Source organism: Microcaecilia unicolor, chromosome 6 (assembly GCF_901765095.1).
Source record: "Microcaecilia unicolor chromosome 6, aMicUni1.1, whole genome shotgun sequence".
Taxonomy (NCBI): Eukaryota; Metazoa; Chordata; class Amphibia; order Gymnophiona; family Siphonopidae; genus Microcaecilia; species Microcaecilia unicolor.
In genome coordinates this window covers 100,683,006-100,701,813 of record NC_044036.1, presented here as the reverse complement: position 1 = coordinate 100,701,813, position 18,808 = coordinate 100,683,006, and the positions used below count along the sequence as shown (strand labels likewise).

At 45.0% G+C, this 18,808-nt stretch overlaps 1 protein-coding gene across 1 annotated transcript; it reads right to left on the bottom strand.

Moving 5' to 3' along the window:
• Window positions 1-2,856: 2,856 nt before the first annotated feature.
• Window positions 2,857-16,531, bottom strand: C6H1orf53 (chromosome 6 C1orf53 homolog). Its single transcript, XM_030207350.1, has 3 exons — window positions 16,070-16,531; window positions 12,027-12,128; window positions 2,857-3,207 (listed from the first exon to the last, which is right to left on the bottom strand). Exons 1-3 carry the CDS (start codon window positions 16,274-16,276, stop codon window positions 3,136-3,138), a joined length of 381 nt encoding a protein of 126 aa, XP_030063210.1. The 5' UTR covers window positions 16,277-16,531; the 3' UTR covers window positions 2,857-3,135.
• Window positions 16,532-18,808: the final 2,277 nt, after the last annotated feature.

Here is an 18,808-nt window from a genome sequence, read left to right as displayed (position 1 = left end):
ACTGCATCAGCTCATAAGCCTCAACTACAGATGTTATGAATGTACAAGTCTTGGTATTAAACTGATATACTGCACACAATGGTATATTTAGCCATCTCATTACAGCCTGAATTTTCCTAGGGCCTAAACACTAAACATGAATCTTTTTATTATGAAGGAAGGTTCCTAACACTTAGCCCATGTAGAGTTTGACAATCACGTTGCCTGCTTTCAGCTAAAAATTATGATTATGCATCTGCTAGCCTCCACCCAGGTAGTGCAATAAAGAAATAAGGGTGCATAGAAACAAGGCCATCTTAAACTCTTATGTCACCAGGTATGATTTAGAGGACAATTTAAAAAGCACATTTTCCAGTTCAACATTGTAGCTTACATATATATATAGTCCCCAGTATCTTCAATGTGAAATCTGACTTAAACTGAGGGAAATGAAAGGTTATAATAAGCCACCTGCTGTGCTGTGTCTGAATAATATGCTTTTATTTCATTGTTATTATTGCTGTCTCGATGACATAACCAGACTGGAAATCCTCCAGCTAATAAGGTCAGCCAACACTGACGATAGGAAGACCTCCTTTAATGACAACAAGCCTAACCACTTACTATAAGGGGTTATTAAATTACGGCAGCTATTATCTGATTTAGTAGATGGTACAAGCTCTCATTCACAGAACTATAAACAGAGGAGTTCTTGCTTTCATGGAAGGTTTTCAATTCAGTATCTTCAAGGTCTGCCTCTGCTTCCTGATCATTCTTATGCTCAAAACTCCTGTATTTCATTGCAACATGTATTATTGACTGAATGGTAGTGGATGGTAGATCCTCTTCCAGCAGGCCTCTGGAAAAATGCTAAGAAGTCCATATTATACCTATGGCCTTCTTAGCATTTAGGGCCCCCTTTTACTAAACCGCACTAGTGATTCCCAGTGCGGCAATGCCAACAAAGCCCATTTACTTTGAATGGGCTTCTTCGGCATTGCAGCGCAAGAATCGTTAGCGCAGAAATCGCTAGCGTGTTTTGGTAAAAGAGGCCCTTAGTGTGTGCTAAGCTTTAGTAAAAAGGCCCCTAACTTTGACCTCATCTGTCCTTGTGGGTAGTACGAATTTGTGCACTTTTGCTCTTAGTTAAAAAAAAATTGAAAATTAAAATACCAGTACCAAATTTCTTTGATAAGTGTAATTGTACTCTAACTAGAAGGGTAACATTCTCCAAAAGTCAGGTGAAATTTGAAGTATACATTTAGGCACTCAGTCCTAGTAAATTTTCAAAGAGGCTAATTTATAAGCCTAACCCTCAAAGGAGTCTTTTTACTAAGCTGCGGTAGAAAGTGGCCTTAGCACGCTGTTACATGTGGTTTTCCCGCACGCTAAGGCCATTTTTACTGCAGCTGGAAAATGGCCGATTTTCCACTTCCCCTATTAAGGACATTGCACTAATGTTGCCATTAGTGTGTGGCCATTAAAAAATATATTAGCAGGGAGCATTTACCGACACCTATTTTGTAGGTGGCAGGGGCGTAGATATGGGGGGGGCCACGGGGGCCTGGGCCCCCGCAAATTTCATCCAGGCCCCTGGTTAGGCTGGCAGGGGTCCCCAACCCCCACCAGCAAAGGAATTTGTTAGGGAGGCGGTGAGGGGGTGGCGAGGCGTGGTGGTGGGGTGGCGGAGCAGCACTCAAAATGTGCCCCCAACCTCGGGCTCTGGCCCCCTCCCACCATCAGGTCTAGCTACACCCCTGGTAGGTGGTAAGGGTTCACGTGCTAATTCTGCACAGAAACACACACTCTCCACCCCCAAACACACCCCCTTCCGTGATAAAATGTAAAATATTTTTTAGTGTGCAATTTGCAAGCGCAGATCAGGAAATTACTGCAGGGCACTTGAATGCATCCCACGATAAGCCCGTTCAAGCTGTGGTAAGCATGCACTAGCACTTATCACAGCTTAGAAAAAGGACCCCAAAGTTAGGACTATAAATCCATTGAATATCAGTGCACTCATCTTTTCAAAGATGCTTACAAACCACCACAAAGAAGCTGCCAGTGGAATTAGGAGGCCAAAGTGAGGAGCACAGAAAGTGGGCTGAATCAGTGCCTATCCTGGGTGGGCACTATGAGCTGTCATTTTATCTGCAAACAGTGAAAAGAGCCCCTCCAACCTTCTCACCTTCTGTGCCGTTCACAGTACTTTCCACTGATTCGTGGATGGGGAAGAGTCCGCTGCTGTCTTCTATTTTTTTGACTAAGCCAAGTGTGACGTACTAATGACAGAACATGGTAGGACATCAGTTCAGTAGCCGAATATGATTTTATGCTCGGTTCTGCAACTATTGTGTAAAGTCCCCAGTCTGTGTGAAGATCCCAATGCATATGTACACATAACTGATGAATCCAAACCACTAACATTTGCATTTATTTATCCACAAAAGAGATAATGGCCAAAATATATAGGCAATTCACAGAATCAAAAAACATGACAAAGAAACCCATATTTGTCAATAACTTATACTTAGATTATGCCTCCTTATGAAAGCAGAAGATAATTCTAGAGTACACTGTCACATCTCTGGCATGTTTTACAGCAGAGAAAGTGAAGTATATGCTTTTTAAAATCCAGAATAGGGTTTCAGCCTACAACCTCAATGCTTATCGGTCACTCTAGAATGCATTTAATATCAGATTTGGAACCGATTTCAGATGCAGGGTGGACAAGGTAACATACAGACTGTCCTTCAAGTGGAAGGAGATACCTCTACGTAAGACTCCTGGAGGTGTTAGGTTGTCACAGCGGCTCAGTCAGGTAAACCTTTTTTGTTCCTGAGAGAATAACCCCCCCCCCCCCCCCCCCCCCCCCCCCCGACTCAACAGGAAGCGAAGTACAACAGACTAAGTGGAGGGCAAGCCTACTTACAGCACAGGTGCTGTTACATCCAGCTCAGAAAAAGGGAACTGGTAGCAACATCAGTCATCTGGTAATGAAATCATATGGTATCAGCTAATGTTATATTTACTGTAAATAACACTGTTCATCAGGCATCATAGGAAGGAGTCACAGCACTGGTGCAGCAGATCTGAAGTGGCAGAAATTGGTGGCTTATAACTCAAAACCAAAGAGAGAAGGAAGGAATGGGTTTGTCAAATATAAAAAAATGAATTAAACTGCTTCTTTTTGGCTGGGTCTTTAACGTTCACTTGACCATATGGGCACTGCAAAGAAAAGAAAGATAAAGGTTATTATCACACTGCTTACCAATCAACATGAAAACACAGAACACTGCTTATGGAAAGGGAGACAAAAAGAGTTAATGATGTTATATAAATCAATTGATCTACTGTAGTCTCCAAACATACTAAAAGAAAAAAATAATGGCAACCTTGAGCAAATAGCTCTAATTAGGGGCTACAAATTTGTTTCCTAAATGTGTCCTTTCAACCTTAGGGTTATTACTGTCCAAAGTAATCAGTCTTTAGACTCCTCACTGAGTGCATTCTGACACCTATTTTTTTCATGGGCAATTGTTTTTTTTTTTTTATATTCTTGAGACAAAGAGTGAGAACACATTCTAGATTTCCTATATGAAATGTCTGCTGTAATTTAAGCATTCCCAGTTTTTGACTGGGCCATTTATTGTTCAGGAAGAAACAAATCACCATTGTGGATAGGAGGCTCTTAACAGATTTTATCACACAGAACAAAAGGGAACAATTTTAAAATCACAAAACAAGAATCTCACACTGTAGGAGTGGCTTTATCAAAGAAACCTTTGGAAAAAGCAGCAGGATTTATTTACTTATTTGCTTTGGAAAATACACTAACGATATAATGGAAAGCATGCCTGCAATTGGGCAGTAAATTTATTTTCATTATTGGGCTCCTACTCTGCTTTAATTCAACCCAACTTTATTGATACTCTGTAAACAAAAATTGACTGGGAAAGGGCCACTAGTGAAAATAGCAAAATTATGATTAAGTCACACAAATTAAGCAGTGCTCTAATAATTATGAGGTGAATTCTATGTATGGTGCCAAAAAAAGTGCTATTCTATAAGCCATGATTAAAGTTAAGCACGGTTTATAGAACAGCACTTACACCAGGGAATCGCACCTAACTTTAGGTGCAGTCAGAAATGTACATGCCTAAATTGGATACATATCCCCTCTTATTCTATAACAACATATGTAAATGATAGGAATGCCTCTATTCCACCCATAACCTTTCCATTTCTGCGCCCTTTTTTTATTTTTAATTGCACACAAAATGTAGGCGTAAATTCCAATCAAATCTAATTAGTGCCAATAAAAGTTTGTTTCAAAAGCCAATTATTGGTGCTAATTAGCTCCTTATTCAATTAAATTACGTGAACAAATTGGGGGCGTGCCCAAATTTGTGTGCGCAATTTTTGGCAACTTTTATAGAATTAGGGAGTATATGTACCAACGACAGAGGCGAGATTTGCCCGGCTGCATTTCTCTACTGCTGACTTTTCTGTATAAAACTTCCACAGTGAATAAAGACTTCCCCAGGCCTGTGAGACTTTAAGTGACTTGTAAGAAGCCCATGTCTTTAGGCACAGCATTACTACCTACTACATACATGGTGTAACCCCAGCACAGATGGTTTGTTAATTGCATAGAACCACTCCCTGTGTTGTGTGCTGGGGTTTAGATTCTTAAAAACTCACTAGATCAGAGTTCGATTCCCACTTCAGGCACAGGCAGCTCCTTGTGACTCTGGGCAAGTCACTTAACCCTCCATTGCCCCATTAAGTCGCATTGAGCCTGCCATGAGTGGGAAAGCATGGGGTACAAATGTAAGAAAAATAAAATAAATAAAAATAAAATAAAATGTGCCACAAATATAAAAGGTTTAAAAAAAATACAACTGCAGAAGTTTTTCATTTATTTTCAAAACAAGAAGTTCCTTGCAGAGATCACAGAGCTTGCTTTCTGGAACCTGTGCATGTGTTTATTGTTTATATATTGTCACAGCTAGAGGATGCCCTGAGGAGTGTTCCCACCTCCTGGACAATTCCCTGTAATGGAGCCAGCATCAGCCATGGAGGCAATGTCCTGAAGAGGGAGCTCTGTCTACACTGCACCCTGACCCCTCCTGTGGCAGGCCCTCCCTCTTTTCATCCCCAACTGCTAACCCCCCCCCCCCACCCCCAACCAGAAGATTCCTTAATACTCAATGAAAAACTATGCTCTCACATTCAAAGTGTCACTTCTTTAATTCAGCTTAATTCAGAAGTATGAACGTCACTCTTTTCACTCAGAAGAGTAAACACAAATTTCTCTTGTTTGGACTCAGACTCCAGGCCATCGTATTAAGATGAGTATACCTAAGAATCTCAAACCTCCCTCAACCTCATCCTACTCCCCCCACCCAGGAAGAAGACCTCAAGACAGCCTATTGCTAGGCGCGAACCAAATCATGATACACTCTGGAATTTAATCAGTACCACACTTCTTGCCCTGCGTGAAATTGCTTGTAAATAACAAGTCCAAACTGACACAAAAGCTTTTTGTCTTACATAAGTATTGCCACACTGGGATAGACCAAAGGTCCATCAAGCCCAGCATCCTGTTTCCAACAGTGGCCAATCCAGGTCACAAATACCTGGCAAGATCCTGAAAAAGTACAAAACATTTTATGCTGCTTATCCCAAAAATATTTTCCTCAAGTCCAATTTAATAATGGTCTATGGATTTCCTTTAGGAAGCCATCCAGACCTTTTTAAAACCCCACTAAGCTAACTGCCTTTACCACAGTCTCTGGCAACGAATTCCAGAGTTTAATTACTCGTTGAGTGAAGAAACATTTTCTCCAATTTATATTAAATTTACTACTTTGTAGCTTCATCACATGCCCCCTAGCCCTAGTATTTTTGGAAAGAGTAAACAAACGATTCACATCTACCCATTCCACTCCACTCATTATTTTATAGATCTCCCCTCAGCCATCTTTTCTTCAAGCTAAAGAGCCCTAGATGCTTCAGCCTTTCCTCATAGGGGAGTCGTCCCACCCCCTTTATCATTTTCGTCGCCCTTCTCTGTACCTTTTCTAATTCGCTACATCTACTTTGGGGTAACATGGGCAGCCCATGCCTCCCATAACATTAAGGCATGTAACCTATTTCTCCAATACCAAAAAGAGGGAGTCACATCCTGCAACCAATGAGTAAGGATACACTTCTTTCCCAATGCATAGACTTTACTAAAAAATAAATGAGAAGCTTTATCAGAAATCCCATAAGCTTCCCACTTAGCCCAGAGAACCCCCTTCCAAGAAAAAAACTATACATTGACCAAAAATATTCCCCAAGTATCTATGGAGTATCCTCTAAAAATCCTGGATACCACTACAGCTCCAGAAAGCGTGAAAAAAAGTACTGTCCCCCCGCTGATACTTGGAACATTGAGCAGTAGACAACCATCCCGCTCTAGAGTTATTGACTCTCCTGGAGTTCAGCATTAAAAACCTGCTTCAGCATAACCTTCATCAATTTAGGAAAGCCCACCCCCTCCAGGTCATACCCAAGATCGCTGCTCCAAGCGGTCTTGAGAGAACCAAGTCCCAAGGAGAGAGAAGAGAGACCAAAGCCTTATGTTGACTGAAACCTGTCCAAAGATGTCCCCTTGTAGAAATTCCCTAAGCCTCTGTCCTAAACCTGTAGGTAAGGCTGCCTGATCTAAGCTGGCATAAAAGTGATACGACTGCAGGTAAGCAAAATAATCTTTTTGAGTTAGAGAAAGTCTTTGCTGTAATTCTAAAAAAAGAGTAAAATTTGCCTCTCTCATTACTGAAATGCTCAAAACAAAGTAATGCCTAAGTCCAACCACCTCCAAAAGAGTCCAGACTCCATTCCCGGATTGAAATCCGAGTTGCCCCTACATGGCAACAAATCACTAATGTTAGGATTTTGATTCCAAAAATGCAAAAGCTCTGTCCAGGCACTTCTCAATGGCTGCAGCAGAATACTGTTGTGGCAAGTCAGTGGCAAACTCCCAGCTCGGGCCTGCAGAAGAAAATTTAAATGCCATGGGGCAAACATTGCCTGCTCCCAACATATTGATGTAAATTGATCAGAAACAACTATCCATCTAGGCTGCTTTTATAAAATACCCTTGAAATGGGCACCTTTCTGGACTTCTCACATAGGGCCTGCTTTTATAGCAGCATCCCTAAAAGCAAATTTGACTTAGGAGCCTTACAATTATGTCAGCTCCCTGAGGCTTCCTTTTTATGATTAAAAAAACAGCAAGGTGAAGCAACAGCTAACAGGGCCAGATGTATTACAGGATTTCTCTCACTGTGTCTGTGGGGAATATGATCACCAGATATGACCCGTAACGTCTAAATCAAAAATCAAATAGTGAAAAAGACCATTTTCAAACCAGAAAAACGCCTATCTCTTTTCTTTGAGAATGACCATTTCCTTGATGTTTCGTGATTAGTGCAATCTATCTTTTTAGACCATTAAAAAAAAAGAAAACAAAAACCATCCAAATGAAAAACGCACAAATCAAGTCATTGAGACATCAGAGGAGCCAGCTTTCCTAGTAGACTGTCCACACAGGCATCCCAGCAGAGCAGTGGGGAACCCTAGGGGACATTGCAGTGGACTTCACATAAAAGGTCCTAGGTACACATCTTACCATTACCCTCTTATACTGTATGGTAACCCTTCAAAACTCACAAAAAACTACAGTAACCAACTACACACCACTATAATAGCCCTTATGGCTGCAGGTGTAACCTGTATGTGGGTACAGTAGATTGTTTTGGGGTGGGTGGGGGGAGCTGATACTTTCCACCACAAGTGAAACACAGTGAATTACAGACCTGGGTCACCTTCTCTATAGTGAACTGCACCAACCACTTGGCTATTCCAGAAACCTGTTACTGCTCTAATAAGACTGGTCATAACATCTGAAGCTGTCATTGAGGCTGGTATGTACTATTTCATGTACATCTTTGTGGGGTGGGAGGAGGTCAGTGACCACTGAAGGAGTAAGAAGGTATCACTCCTTTATTCCTGCAGTGGTCATATAGTCAGGGCACTTTTTTGTGGCTTATCCTATATAATAATTCTCACCTCCAACGTTCTAATGTGCCTGGGACTGTGGCTCCCTCGAAGGTGGTCTGCTAGGCAGTTTAGAATGCACTGACGTCAGTGATGTCACTGACAGCTGATTCCAAGGCAAGGGGAGGAGTAGGGAAACACATGGAGCGTGTTTCCCTACTCCTCCCCCTGCCTGGGAAACAGCTGTCAGTGCCCCCCCCTTGGCGCAACACCCAAGCCCCTGCCCTGCAAAACTGCGAGCCAGGCAGGGGGAGGAGTTCCCTACTCCTTCCCCTGCCTACCAATCAGCTCTCAGTGCCCCCCCTCGGCGCAACACCCAAGCCCCGGCGCAGCAGCCAAGCCCCTACCCCCCCCCCCCCCCCCGACGCATCACCCAAGACCTTCCCCCCGGCATATCACCAAAGCCCCTACCCCCCCTTGGGCACATCAACTCCCTCGCCACCCGCAGCCGCCAATACTAACGCTGTCCGGCCGCTGCTGCTTCTCCTGTGGAGCAGCAGCGGCCGGTACAAAAAAAAAAAAGCCAAAAAAAGATTTTTAACCTGAAACGCGGCTCCATAGACAGCCATCTGGCACTGGCTGTCGTCACTGCAGCCGCTCCTCCTCTCCCCTCCACGTCACTGCCCCTGCAGGTAGACCCCGAAGGAGCGCAGCGATGTCAGAGGGGAGAGGAGGAGCGGCTGCAGAGATGACAGCTAATGCCAGATGGCTGTCTACGGAGCCATGTTTCAGGTTTAAAATCTTTTTTGGGCTTTTTTCTTTTTGTACCGGCCGCTGCTGCTCAACAGGAGACGCAGCAGCGGCCGGACAGCGTTAGTATTGGTGGCTGCGGGTGGCGAGGGGGTTGATGTGCCCGAGGGGGGGTAGGGGCTTGGGTGATGCGCGGGGGAGGGGAGGGTCGCTGGACATGGGTGGCTGGAGGGGGAGAGGAGGGTCGCTGGACATGGATGGCTGCAGGGGGAGCAGGGAAGAGGGAGGTGGGGAGGGGGTCCTGAGACCAGATGGGTGGCTGCAGGGGAGGGCAGGGGAGACAGAAGGGACGCTGCAGGGGGGCAGGGGGAGAGGAGGGTCGCTGGACATGGGTGGCTACAGGGGGGCAGGGGAGAGGAGGGTCGCTGGACATGGTTAGCTGCAGGGGGAGAGGAGGGTTGCTGGACATGGGTGGCTGCAGGGGGGGGCAGGGGGAGAGGAGAGTCTCTGGACATGGGTGGCTGCAGGGGGAGCAGGGGAGAGAGGAGGGCCGCTGCACATGCGTGGCTGCAGGGGCAGAGGAGGGTTGGTGGGGAGGGGGTCCTGAGACCAGATGGGTGGCTGCAGGGGGGCAGGGGAGACAGGAAGGACGCAGCGGGGGGGGGGTACCTTGCTAGCGCCCGTTTCATTGCCTATCAAAACAGGCCTTTTATACTAGTTCGTTAATAAATCAAGTCTAGACCAAAACATCCAACTTATAGCCCTGGATGAGAAGTGGGAATATACAGCCTTCCAGAAGCAAAGCATTAATCGTAGTGCCAAAGCTCCTACAGGGAAAGGGGATGGGATTTGATATACCACCTTTTTGTGGTTACAAATCAAAGTGGTTTATATATTAAATACAGGTACTAATTTGTGCCTGGGGAAATGGAGGGTTAAGTGACTTGCCCAGAGTCACAAGGAGCTGCAGTGAGAATCAAACCCATTTCCCCTGGTTCTCAGGCCACTGAACTAATCATTAGGCTACTCCTCAATAACCCTCATCCAAACTCAAACTCACTGTAACAGTTCTCTAGATAAATTTGCTTTTCAATTTCAGGAAAGGAGTTCTGTGTTCATGACAGATCTTGTTGTGGATGCCTCTGATGGGCTGCTTTTCAATCTTAACACTGTCTTGCATATTGGGTCAGACCATAGGCCTATCAAGCCCAACAGTGACCAATGCAGGTCATGTACTTGGCAGGATCCCAAAATGTAGCACCATGTGGCTGGATTTATGGGCCACGATGCTTCCTGAAGGCGTGCACCATGGTCAAAGGCAGGCACCATGTGAAAACCCTACTCAGAGACAGAATTCTAGAAGCAAAGTTTAACTGACGTAATAGAGACTTGAACTGTAGTGTGGTCTTTTTTTACAGTTGACAATAATGTTAATGAAGCATGTAATTTCTGCACTTTATCAAAAGGAAACCTGGAGTCCTTGGCTCTTACGTTTGTTCTGATAAGCAGAAAAAACTAAAGAAACATTGTTCAGCACTGAACATCTGAAACAAATGCTTTACATCTTCAGTCAGGGGTGTTCTGCTAGTGTAGGGGACCTGAAAGCAAGGAGGAACAATATAACTATCAAAACATGAAATACTGAATGGCTTCTCAGGAATCATCCCCTTTAGCCACAGATGAAGCAATCAACCACCAAGAAACAGAGAAATCAGCAGCCTTTTCCTTTCTAAATTTGATGCCATAATTCAGCAAAGCCCAACCGCCACACGTCCTGTATGCTGGCAAACGCAACTGTGCGTGTTTTCTGTGTGTATTTGCATCTTTTATACAACTCCGCTCTTACTCTGCTCCAACTACACACCTGGGAATATAGTGTGCATATAAGCAGGTGGTCTTGGCCCTGCATCTATTTATATGCACATATACCATGGGGTAATTTTATGAAATGCCTTTTCCACGTGTAAACATGGAAAACCTTTCATAAAAATTACCCTCTAATGGTAATTTTCTGCATTGTTTTTTAATCTAGAAGAGTAAGGTTACTACATGCTTACAGGGCCTCAGATTCACTAGAGAGACCATCCCGGATATTCAGTGCCGTGGACTGAATATTAATCTATTAGATTATAAGCCCTCTTGGCTGAGGTTGGATTTGGAATGATGTGCACCATCATCAGTAAGTCATTCTTAAGCTGGCTCAATAAAAAGTGTCACAGTCTACAAAAAGCAGGGCTTCCCAAACCTGTCCCAGAAACCCCTTCCGTCAGCTGGGTTTCCAGGATATATATATATATTTTTTTTTATTTGTACCCCACGCTTTCCCACTCATGGCAGGCTCAATGTGGCTTAGGTACTTGTTTGTACCTGGGGCAATGGAGGGTTAAGTGACTTGCCCAGAGTCACAAGGAGCTGCCTGTGCCTGCAGTGGGAATCAAACCCAGTTCCCCAGGACCAAAGTCCACCACTCTAACCACTAGGCCACTCCTCCACAATGAATGTGGGCGCGTTGCTCCTAATGTGTGCAAATTTAATTGTGGGTCCCAAGGCAGGTTAGGGATGCCCTGTTATAAAGAATCCAGTGTGCATTGTAGAAGTGTACATTTCTAGCAAAAGTTACATACAGAAAATGTGTTTCATAGACATTTTATGTTTTGTGGTCTGTTGCTCACTTACACTGGGCAAGGTGATTAACTAGGAAAAGAGATTTTTTTTGGGGGGGAGGGGGGCAGGGCGGCAAAGAGCAGCTGTACTCGAAGCACAGTGGTTGCCCTGTCAACCACTCAAACTCAGAGGGGGTACTTCTACCAGCAGGAAGGATGGGTAGTTTTCAAATAGCTGAGATTATTCTTGGAGAGGTGCTGTTGGAGTGATCATGACTGTTGTGAGGTCAAAGGGCCTAAATGTTAACTGGGGAGGGGGGGGGGAAGAGGAGTGCAAGGTTGAATATTTGTGGTAAAACACTTAACAGCATTGCATTGGCTCTGGATTAATTTGCAATTAGTTCTGCCCTTTGGCACATCTATCTGGGGCTTTTGTCCTAGATGGCTTAGGCTGAAATTTGCCAAAGACCCCAACATACATTACAGATATATATGGCAACAGCAACAGGCACAGTGCACTGATGAAACACACCTGAAAAGGTACTAGGCAGGCTGCATGCACTCTGGCTTTCCAATTTGATTTTGTGCTTGTCTGTTGGTCTATGTTAACGTCTTTGAGTTCAGTTTATGGAATACAATACTCACATGTCTGCACCCACAGCCACAGCACTGTCCTCTTTGTAGATGAGCAAATCTGGTAAAAACCAAATATCCAGTCTCAGGATCCACATAATTCTCTTGTCCTGCCTTAAAAATAAAACAATACAATTTTTTTTACAATCCTCCCTGCTGAATATAGTTTTAAATTATTCTACTGAAATCAAGTTGGCTAACAAAAATTACATGGATAGAAAAGGCCTTGCGGTCTGGTTTTGATTTTTGGGTTACATTTTTCTGTTCCAGGGTTGTGGGGATGTGGGAAAGGCAGCACTCACAGCCTAAGGAGAAGGAAGGCAGCCATTGGCAAAGGCAACACATTGTCGGTAGATTCTGGGCCCTCAGCTGTAGACTAACAAATGTAGAAGATATAATAGCAAGGACTTTAATTCAACCAAATGATTGGTTTCACCAAAAGAAATGTATTAGAAGCAGAAACCAAAAGCACAAGGAGCCTTCAAGGTTAGGGGTCTCAACTCAAGTTTTATTGGACAGACCCAACACGGTTCGTGTCCCTGGGTCAGGGGTCTTGAAACAGTGCACAATGTCCACAAAAAGCTCTTTCCTTTAAATCCATCCATGGGTATCATCTCCTCTCTACTCGCTTCTTTTCCGTTCCCTGCCATCTATGTGCATTTCCCCTCTGTTCATGTCCCACCGTCTCCCCTCTTTCTTGTTTTTTTTTTTCTTTCTTCCATCCCCCCTTTCCAACATCTGTTCCTCTCTTCCCCTGCCATCCAGCATCAGCCATTTCTCTTTCTCTTCCTCAACTAGATACGTGATCCCCGGCTTGGCCCTGAGCGTGTCTGTACTGTCTTGTTTTACTTCTGTATTTCTTTCCTTTGATTCTCCTCTTTTCTTTGGAATTGACATTTTTAACCTTTTCTTATGCTTTTTATTACATTATACATCGCTTTGCCACTTGTTTGTAAAAAGCAATTCATCAAGTTTAATAAATCAATTCAAACCATTCAGCTTTGCTCCTCTCTCCATCATCCACTATTGGCCTATCTTTCTCTTCCCCCTCACCATCCAGCATCACTTCTCTGTCTCTCCCCCCACCATCCAGTATCACCCAGCATTTCCATCTCTCGGTCCTGCCCCCAACCATCTAGCATCACTCCATCTCTCCCCCTCCTGCACCACCACCACTACCAGAAAAACAAAACCAACATCCCTCATTGCCCCATCTCTCTCTTACCCTTACCTCCAATCATCTAGTATTGTCTTGTCTCCCCCTATATCCTGCATGGCCACACCTCCCCCTCCCAATATTCTGCATTGCTCTGTCTGTCGTCATCCCCCCTCCCCCGCATTCTTCATTGCAATATCTTTCCCATCACATTACATATTTCTCTGACTTTCCTCACTCCCATCTACTATATTGCCCCATCTCCCCCCCCCCCCCCCCCCCCATGGTCTGCACTGCTCCTTGTCTCTGCAACTTCCATATCCTGCATTGCCCCATTTTCCCCTCCCCATAGTCTGCACTGCTGTCTCTCCCCATCCCCCATAAAGCCTCCCCGTATTCTGCATTGCTACTTGTCTCTCTGTCCTCTCCTCCCTCCCACCCACTGGCTCACTCATTTTAGGTGGGTTGAAGCTCCTGCATTAATCCACTGCTTCTCTCCTCACCGCTACTGCATGTATAAGGCAGGTACAGGGATGTTCCCCTCTGTGTGCTGCCGCGGGTTTTGCCAGACCCAGAAACAGAAAGTTGTATCAAGCCTGCCCACTGACAATTTTAGTAGCTGCCCTATGGACTGACTCAATGCTGTTTATATCATTTTGAAGGTATGTTCTCCAGAATTGCACATATTACTTTAAATGAGGCTGGACCAGAGACATACTGAGGCAGTTATCACCTCCTTTTTCCCTGCTGGCCATTACTTGCCTTGTGCATCCAAGCAACCTTCCACCTATTTGGCCAACTTACGAGCATCAAACGATCACACCCAGATCTCGCTCTTTTTTTGTGCGTGCACAAAGACTTAACCTCTCTATTGTACTACTCCCCTGGATTTTGCATCCCACAGGTATGAACCTGCTTTTTTTAGCATTAAATTTTTGCTGCCAAATTCTAGACCATTATTCAAATTGTGCCAGATCCCTATCATCCCTTATAATGTTATCCACACTTTCCAGGATATATATGCTAGGTGCATAGCCAGACTTTGGGTCTTGGAGGGGGCTTGAGCACAAAGTGGGGGGGGGGCACAAAATATTATCCCTCTCTGCTCCCACTGTAACCCCCACTTACCTGAGCTGCAGGGGTCCCCAAGATCTGCTAGTAGAAGCGCTCCTCCACCTGCAGCCTGCATGTTCCCTGGGCAGTTGCCACTCCTGCTGCCATGCCATGCCAGCTCCCCCTCCCCCCCATGCACATTTTCCCAAAACTGAGCATGTGCAGGAGCTGACCTCTCCCACACTGCTGTTTCATGGAAACCAAGCATATTATTTATTAATTTGGATTTTGCTCACACCTTTTCAGTAGTAGCTCAAGGTGAATTACATTCAGGTACGCTGGATATTTCTCTGTCCCAGGAGGACTCACAATCTAAGTTTGTACCTGAGGCAATAGAAGGTTAAGTGACTTGCCCAAGATCACAAGGAACAGCAGCAGGATTTGAACCAGCCACCTTTGGATTGCAAGAGGAGGCCTCTAACCACTAGGCCACTCCTCCACAAGCTTATATGTGGGGGATGGGGCAGCTTGTACAGTAAGGGCCCCCTGCCAGCCAGGGGACTGAACCTAAATTAGGAGGGGGACCAAGGCTCCCCTGGCTATCCCCCTGATATACTCTAATGCAAATTTTGATATCATCCACAAAGATGCAAACCTTACTCAACAGCCCTTCTGCCACATTGTTTAGAAAAATGTTAAAAAGAACCAGACCTTCAGGTATAGCACTGGCAAGTTCTGTTCCTCAACTCCATTTACCACTACCCTTTGCTGCCTTCCACTCAACTAGTTTCTAACTTAGGCAGTCACTTTAGGGTTCATATTCAAGGTGCTCAGTTTATTTGTAAGTTGTTTATGGAAAACTGTGTCAACGCAGAAAGGGAACTTGATATACTGCCTTTCTGTGGTATTTTGCAACTACATTCAAAGTGGTTTACATATATACAGGTACTTATTTTGTACCTGGGGCAATGGAAGGTTAAGCAACTTGCCCACAGTCACAAAGAGCAGCAGTGGGAATTGAACCCAGTTCCCCAGGATCAAAGTCCACTGCACAAACCACTAGGCTACTCCTCCACTCCCAGTCACTTCAATAGCCCAGTGTTTTTTCATGCAAGGCCAAGGCAGCCCCCAGTGTCTTTCTGGGGGGTTTCCCCCTGCTACTCTTCCTCTCTACCAAAGTTCTGTACAGAAAGGCTAAAGTAAATGGGGGGGGGGGGGGGGGGGGGGGGAGGCTTGAAGAACAACACATTTCTCACCAGACAAAAAAGAATGCACTTGGAAATGCTCACAACCTTGAAGATCCCCCTACCCCCCCCCAATGAAGCTTGAAGGTGGGCTGCTGGGTATGGATGTCATTGGCACACACTGGGTCAACAATATCTTGACCCCCGCATGGCCAAATACTGGCTCTCCTTCAGCTCATTAGAATCTAAAGTGGCCCCAGCTTAAAAATGAATTGAAGACCACTGACATATATAGCCTGTATTATTGTAACTGTGACATGCGTTAGTTCCTGATTATTTTAAGTCAGCCTGACAGACAGTAAATAGGTGCAGAAGTGTGGTTTCCGGAATTGGGAAGCGCTGACTGAGTTAGATGTCTCCAGAAGGACGACGGGGCCAGAGAGCTGCGATCCGCTCAGCTTCCTTCTCCGTCTAGAGCCAGCTCACAATGGCGGAGGGAATTAAGACAATCGGGGTTTCGTTATTAATGAATGCAAATAACGCTTTTTTTTTCCGCGGTGCATGCAGCTCGATTTAGGCAACAGGCACTAACATAGTTGTAAAGGGGCCCTGAAGGTGTTAGTACAGGATGTGGCCTGCGCTGTCGCTGGTCCGAGGCTCACCCGGCAGGCCTGCTCATGCGACTCCATGATCCTCTTCTCTGCTTCGCTGAGCTCTCCTCCCCCGTCCGGCCGCCGCTCCTCTTCCTCCTCCCTCTTCTTCCCGTCGATGCCATCCATAGCGGAGCCCGAGCCGGAGAAGAAGCACAGGGGAGGAGGCCGGTGTCGCTTTCGGGCCTGAGCCACCAGCCAGCGGCTCACCTTGTGCATAGCCCGGCCCCTCCCAAGGCCCTGTCTGGCGGCTGCACAAACAGGAACACCTTCTGCCCTGCCCCGAAAAGCAATTTCATGCTTTCTCCGTCTCTCTGCTAATACTTGTTTCAGTCTATATCTCTACAGTTCTACAGTAGTAGCTTTATTGAGGTTGGAGTTTGTGGAGGCTGTGAGAATTGTACACAACATCAGGGGAATAGACAGGGAGCCTTACTAGAGGGCTACTACTCACACTGGCGCACATATGCTGGTTCAGGAAAAGCCCTGATCTGCTCAAGGCAGTGACTATTTGTACTTTTATTAAAGCTGTCACTTTTTTTGTATTTTATCTTTGATGTTCTTTTTATGTCATACCTGCTTGACATCTTATTCAACTCTTATGGGAATTATAGCGCCTCATAATAAATCAAAAGTAAATTTAGCTTCTTGTGAAGGATCAAATAATCCAATGTGAGAATAACCCCATATGCCTGCGCTGGGAGGGTCAGGGAATTGAAATTGGTGGGAAAGGCACAGTATGCTAGAAAAGAAGTTGCGTTCAAATTAAGATCCTTATGGTATTCATAGGATTGCACTGGTGTAAAGAAAGAAGAACTTGGCAATTCTGGATGAAATGATAGTAATGCTTGAACAGACCAGGGACACATTTTCACAAATACATCTTTGTTAGAAGAAGAGGGCACAGGGAAGTAACAACAAGGTCTAACAAATGACCTTCACGGTGTGTAGGGCCTATAATATGTTGCATATCCTATATAATAAAACGCACCTCTAACATTCTGAAGCTGACTGCATGGCTGAGGCATTCCTGCTCTCTGTATCCATCTCAGGGTTGCCAGGTGGAAAATTTTTTTTCCCACCCAAACCAGCCTAAATCCAGCCCAAAACCCGCCCAAACTCAAACCGCGCCCCTGACACCCCCACCCCCGCGTCATCAACCCCGCCGTCACCGGCCCCGCCTCCCCCGTCATCGGCCCCGCTTCCCCCGTCATCGCCCCCGCCCAGAACGTCACTAACCCCGCCCAAAACGTCACTAACCCTGCCCCCCGCGGCCGAAAAAACCGCCTGAAAACCGCCCAAAAGAAAAAAAAGAAGCCCAAAAAACCGTAACCCGCCGCGGGCAATGCCCAATTGGGCGGTAAAACCGCCCATCTGGCAACACTGATCCATCTCCTGAATTGACATCACATACTTCCGTCACAAGCAGAAATGACCAACCACATGAGGTTTCTCGGCTTCAGAATGTTGGAGGTGCATTCTATTAAATAGGATTGGTCAGTTACTTGAAGCACAGCCAGAGCTCAGAGTCCTGCACAGTAACCCTCAGACACCAGAGAGAGAGGGGGGGGACCTGACACCAGAGGGGGGGGGGTATCTCTCTCACAGTTAATGTCTTTCTCACTTTCACACACTATGTCTCACACTGTATCACATTCACTCTCTATGTGTCACACAGTCTCATACACTCAGTCTCACAGAGACTGTATCTCACACACGCTTGCACACACTGTATCTGTGTGAAACACACTCACACTGTGTCTCACACGCACTTGCACACACTCTCATTCTCACACACACACACACTCTCACAGACACACTCGCACCCAGACTCACTCTCTGTCTCACACACACACTCGCACATTCACTCTCTCACACACAGTCACGCTCACATACACTCTCTCAAACATACACACTCCGAGGAAAACCTTGCTAGCGCCCGTTTCATTTGTGTCAGAAATGGGCCTTTTTTACTAGTGTTGCATAAGTTCCAAATCTTCCAGGAAAAGAACAAAACCTTTGTCACAGATTTAGGAGAGATCATCAAAGTGAACATTAAAATCATCTATGATTTTTCAGTAGTAATCTTAAGAGTAATTGTAACAACCAATCCCACTGACATTGAGTCATGGAAGAGGAACAATAAAGAAACAACAAAAAAAAAGGTTGGAATTGGACAAACCAACTGACAAAAGAAATTCAGGAACCTGGTGAGATAAGGGTACTTATTAAAGGAGAGGGAGGCATTATATATAAAAGCAATCCCTTCATCATTACTTGTGACTGTTTTTAAAGAAAAAAGAATAACCCTAGGACAACACAGGGCTAAATAAGTATGTTCACCATCTCTCTCTGCCTCCTGCGGTCTGAATATCAGCTCCAATATGTTTAGCTGGCCTAAATTAAACTACTTCGATACACAGATAGTAGCTGAATACAGTGCTATTCCTCTAATTCTAGAAACTTGCATGTTCTAATTTCTTACTAGTGTGAAATTTTGCACATGCAAGTTACAGAATAAGGTCAGTTGCGTGTGCTGCATAATAACTGGCATTAGCAGCCAATTATTGGCTGTAATTGGCTTTATTTGGTACTAATTGGCACCAATTTACAGTTACATGTGTAACTGCCCTTAGTCGCTATTCTATAAGTTATATGTTCAAATTCTAGAGCATGCAACTTTAAGGGAGAATGAGCGGGTCAAGCAGTTACACGCATGGGTTATAGAATAATATACGTCAGCCATTGAGA

Coding starts and splice junctions, on each gene's coding strand:
- C6H1orf53 (XM_030207350.1), bottom strand. CDS start 16,276: ATGCACAAGGTGAGCCGCTGGCTGGTGGCTCAGGCCCGAAAGCGACAC. Junction 12,129..16,069: donor CGCATGAGCAGGCCTGCCGG/GTGAGCCTCGGA, acceptor TTTATTTTTAAG/GCAGGACAAGAGAATTATGT. Junction 3,208..12,026: donor GTGGCTGTGGGTGCAGACAT/GTGAGTATTGTA, acceptor TTTTCTTTGCAG/TGCCCATATGGTCAAGTGAA.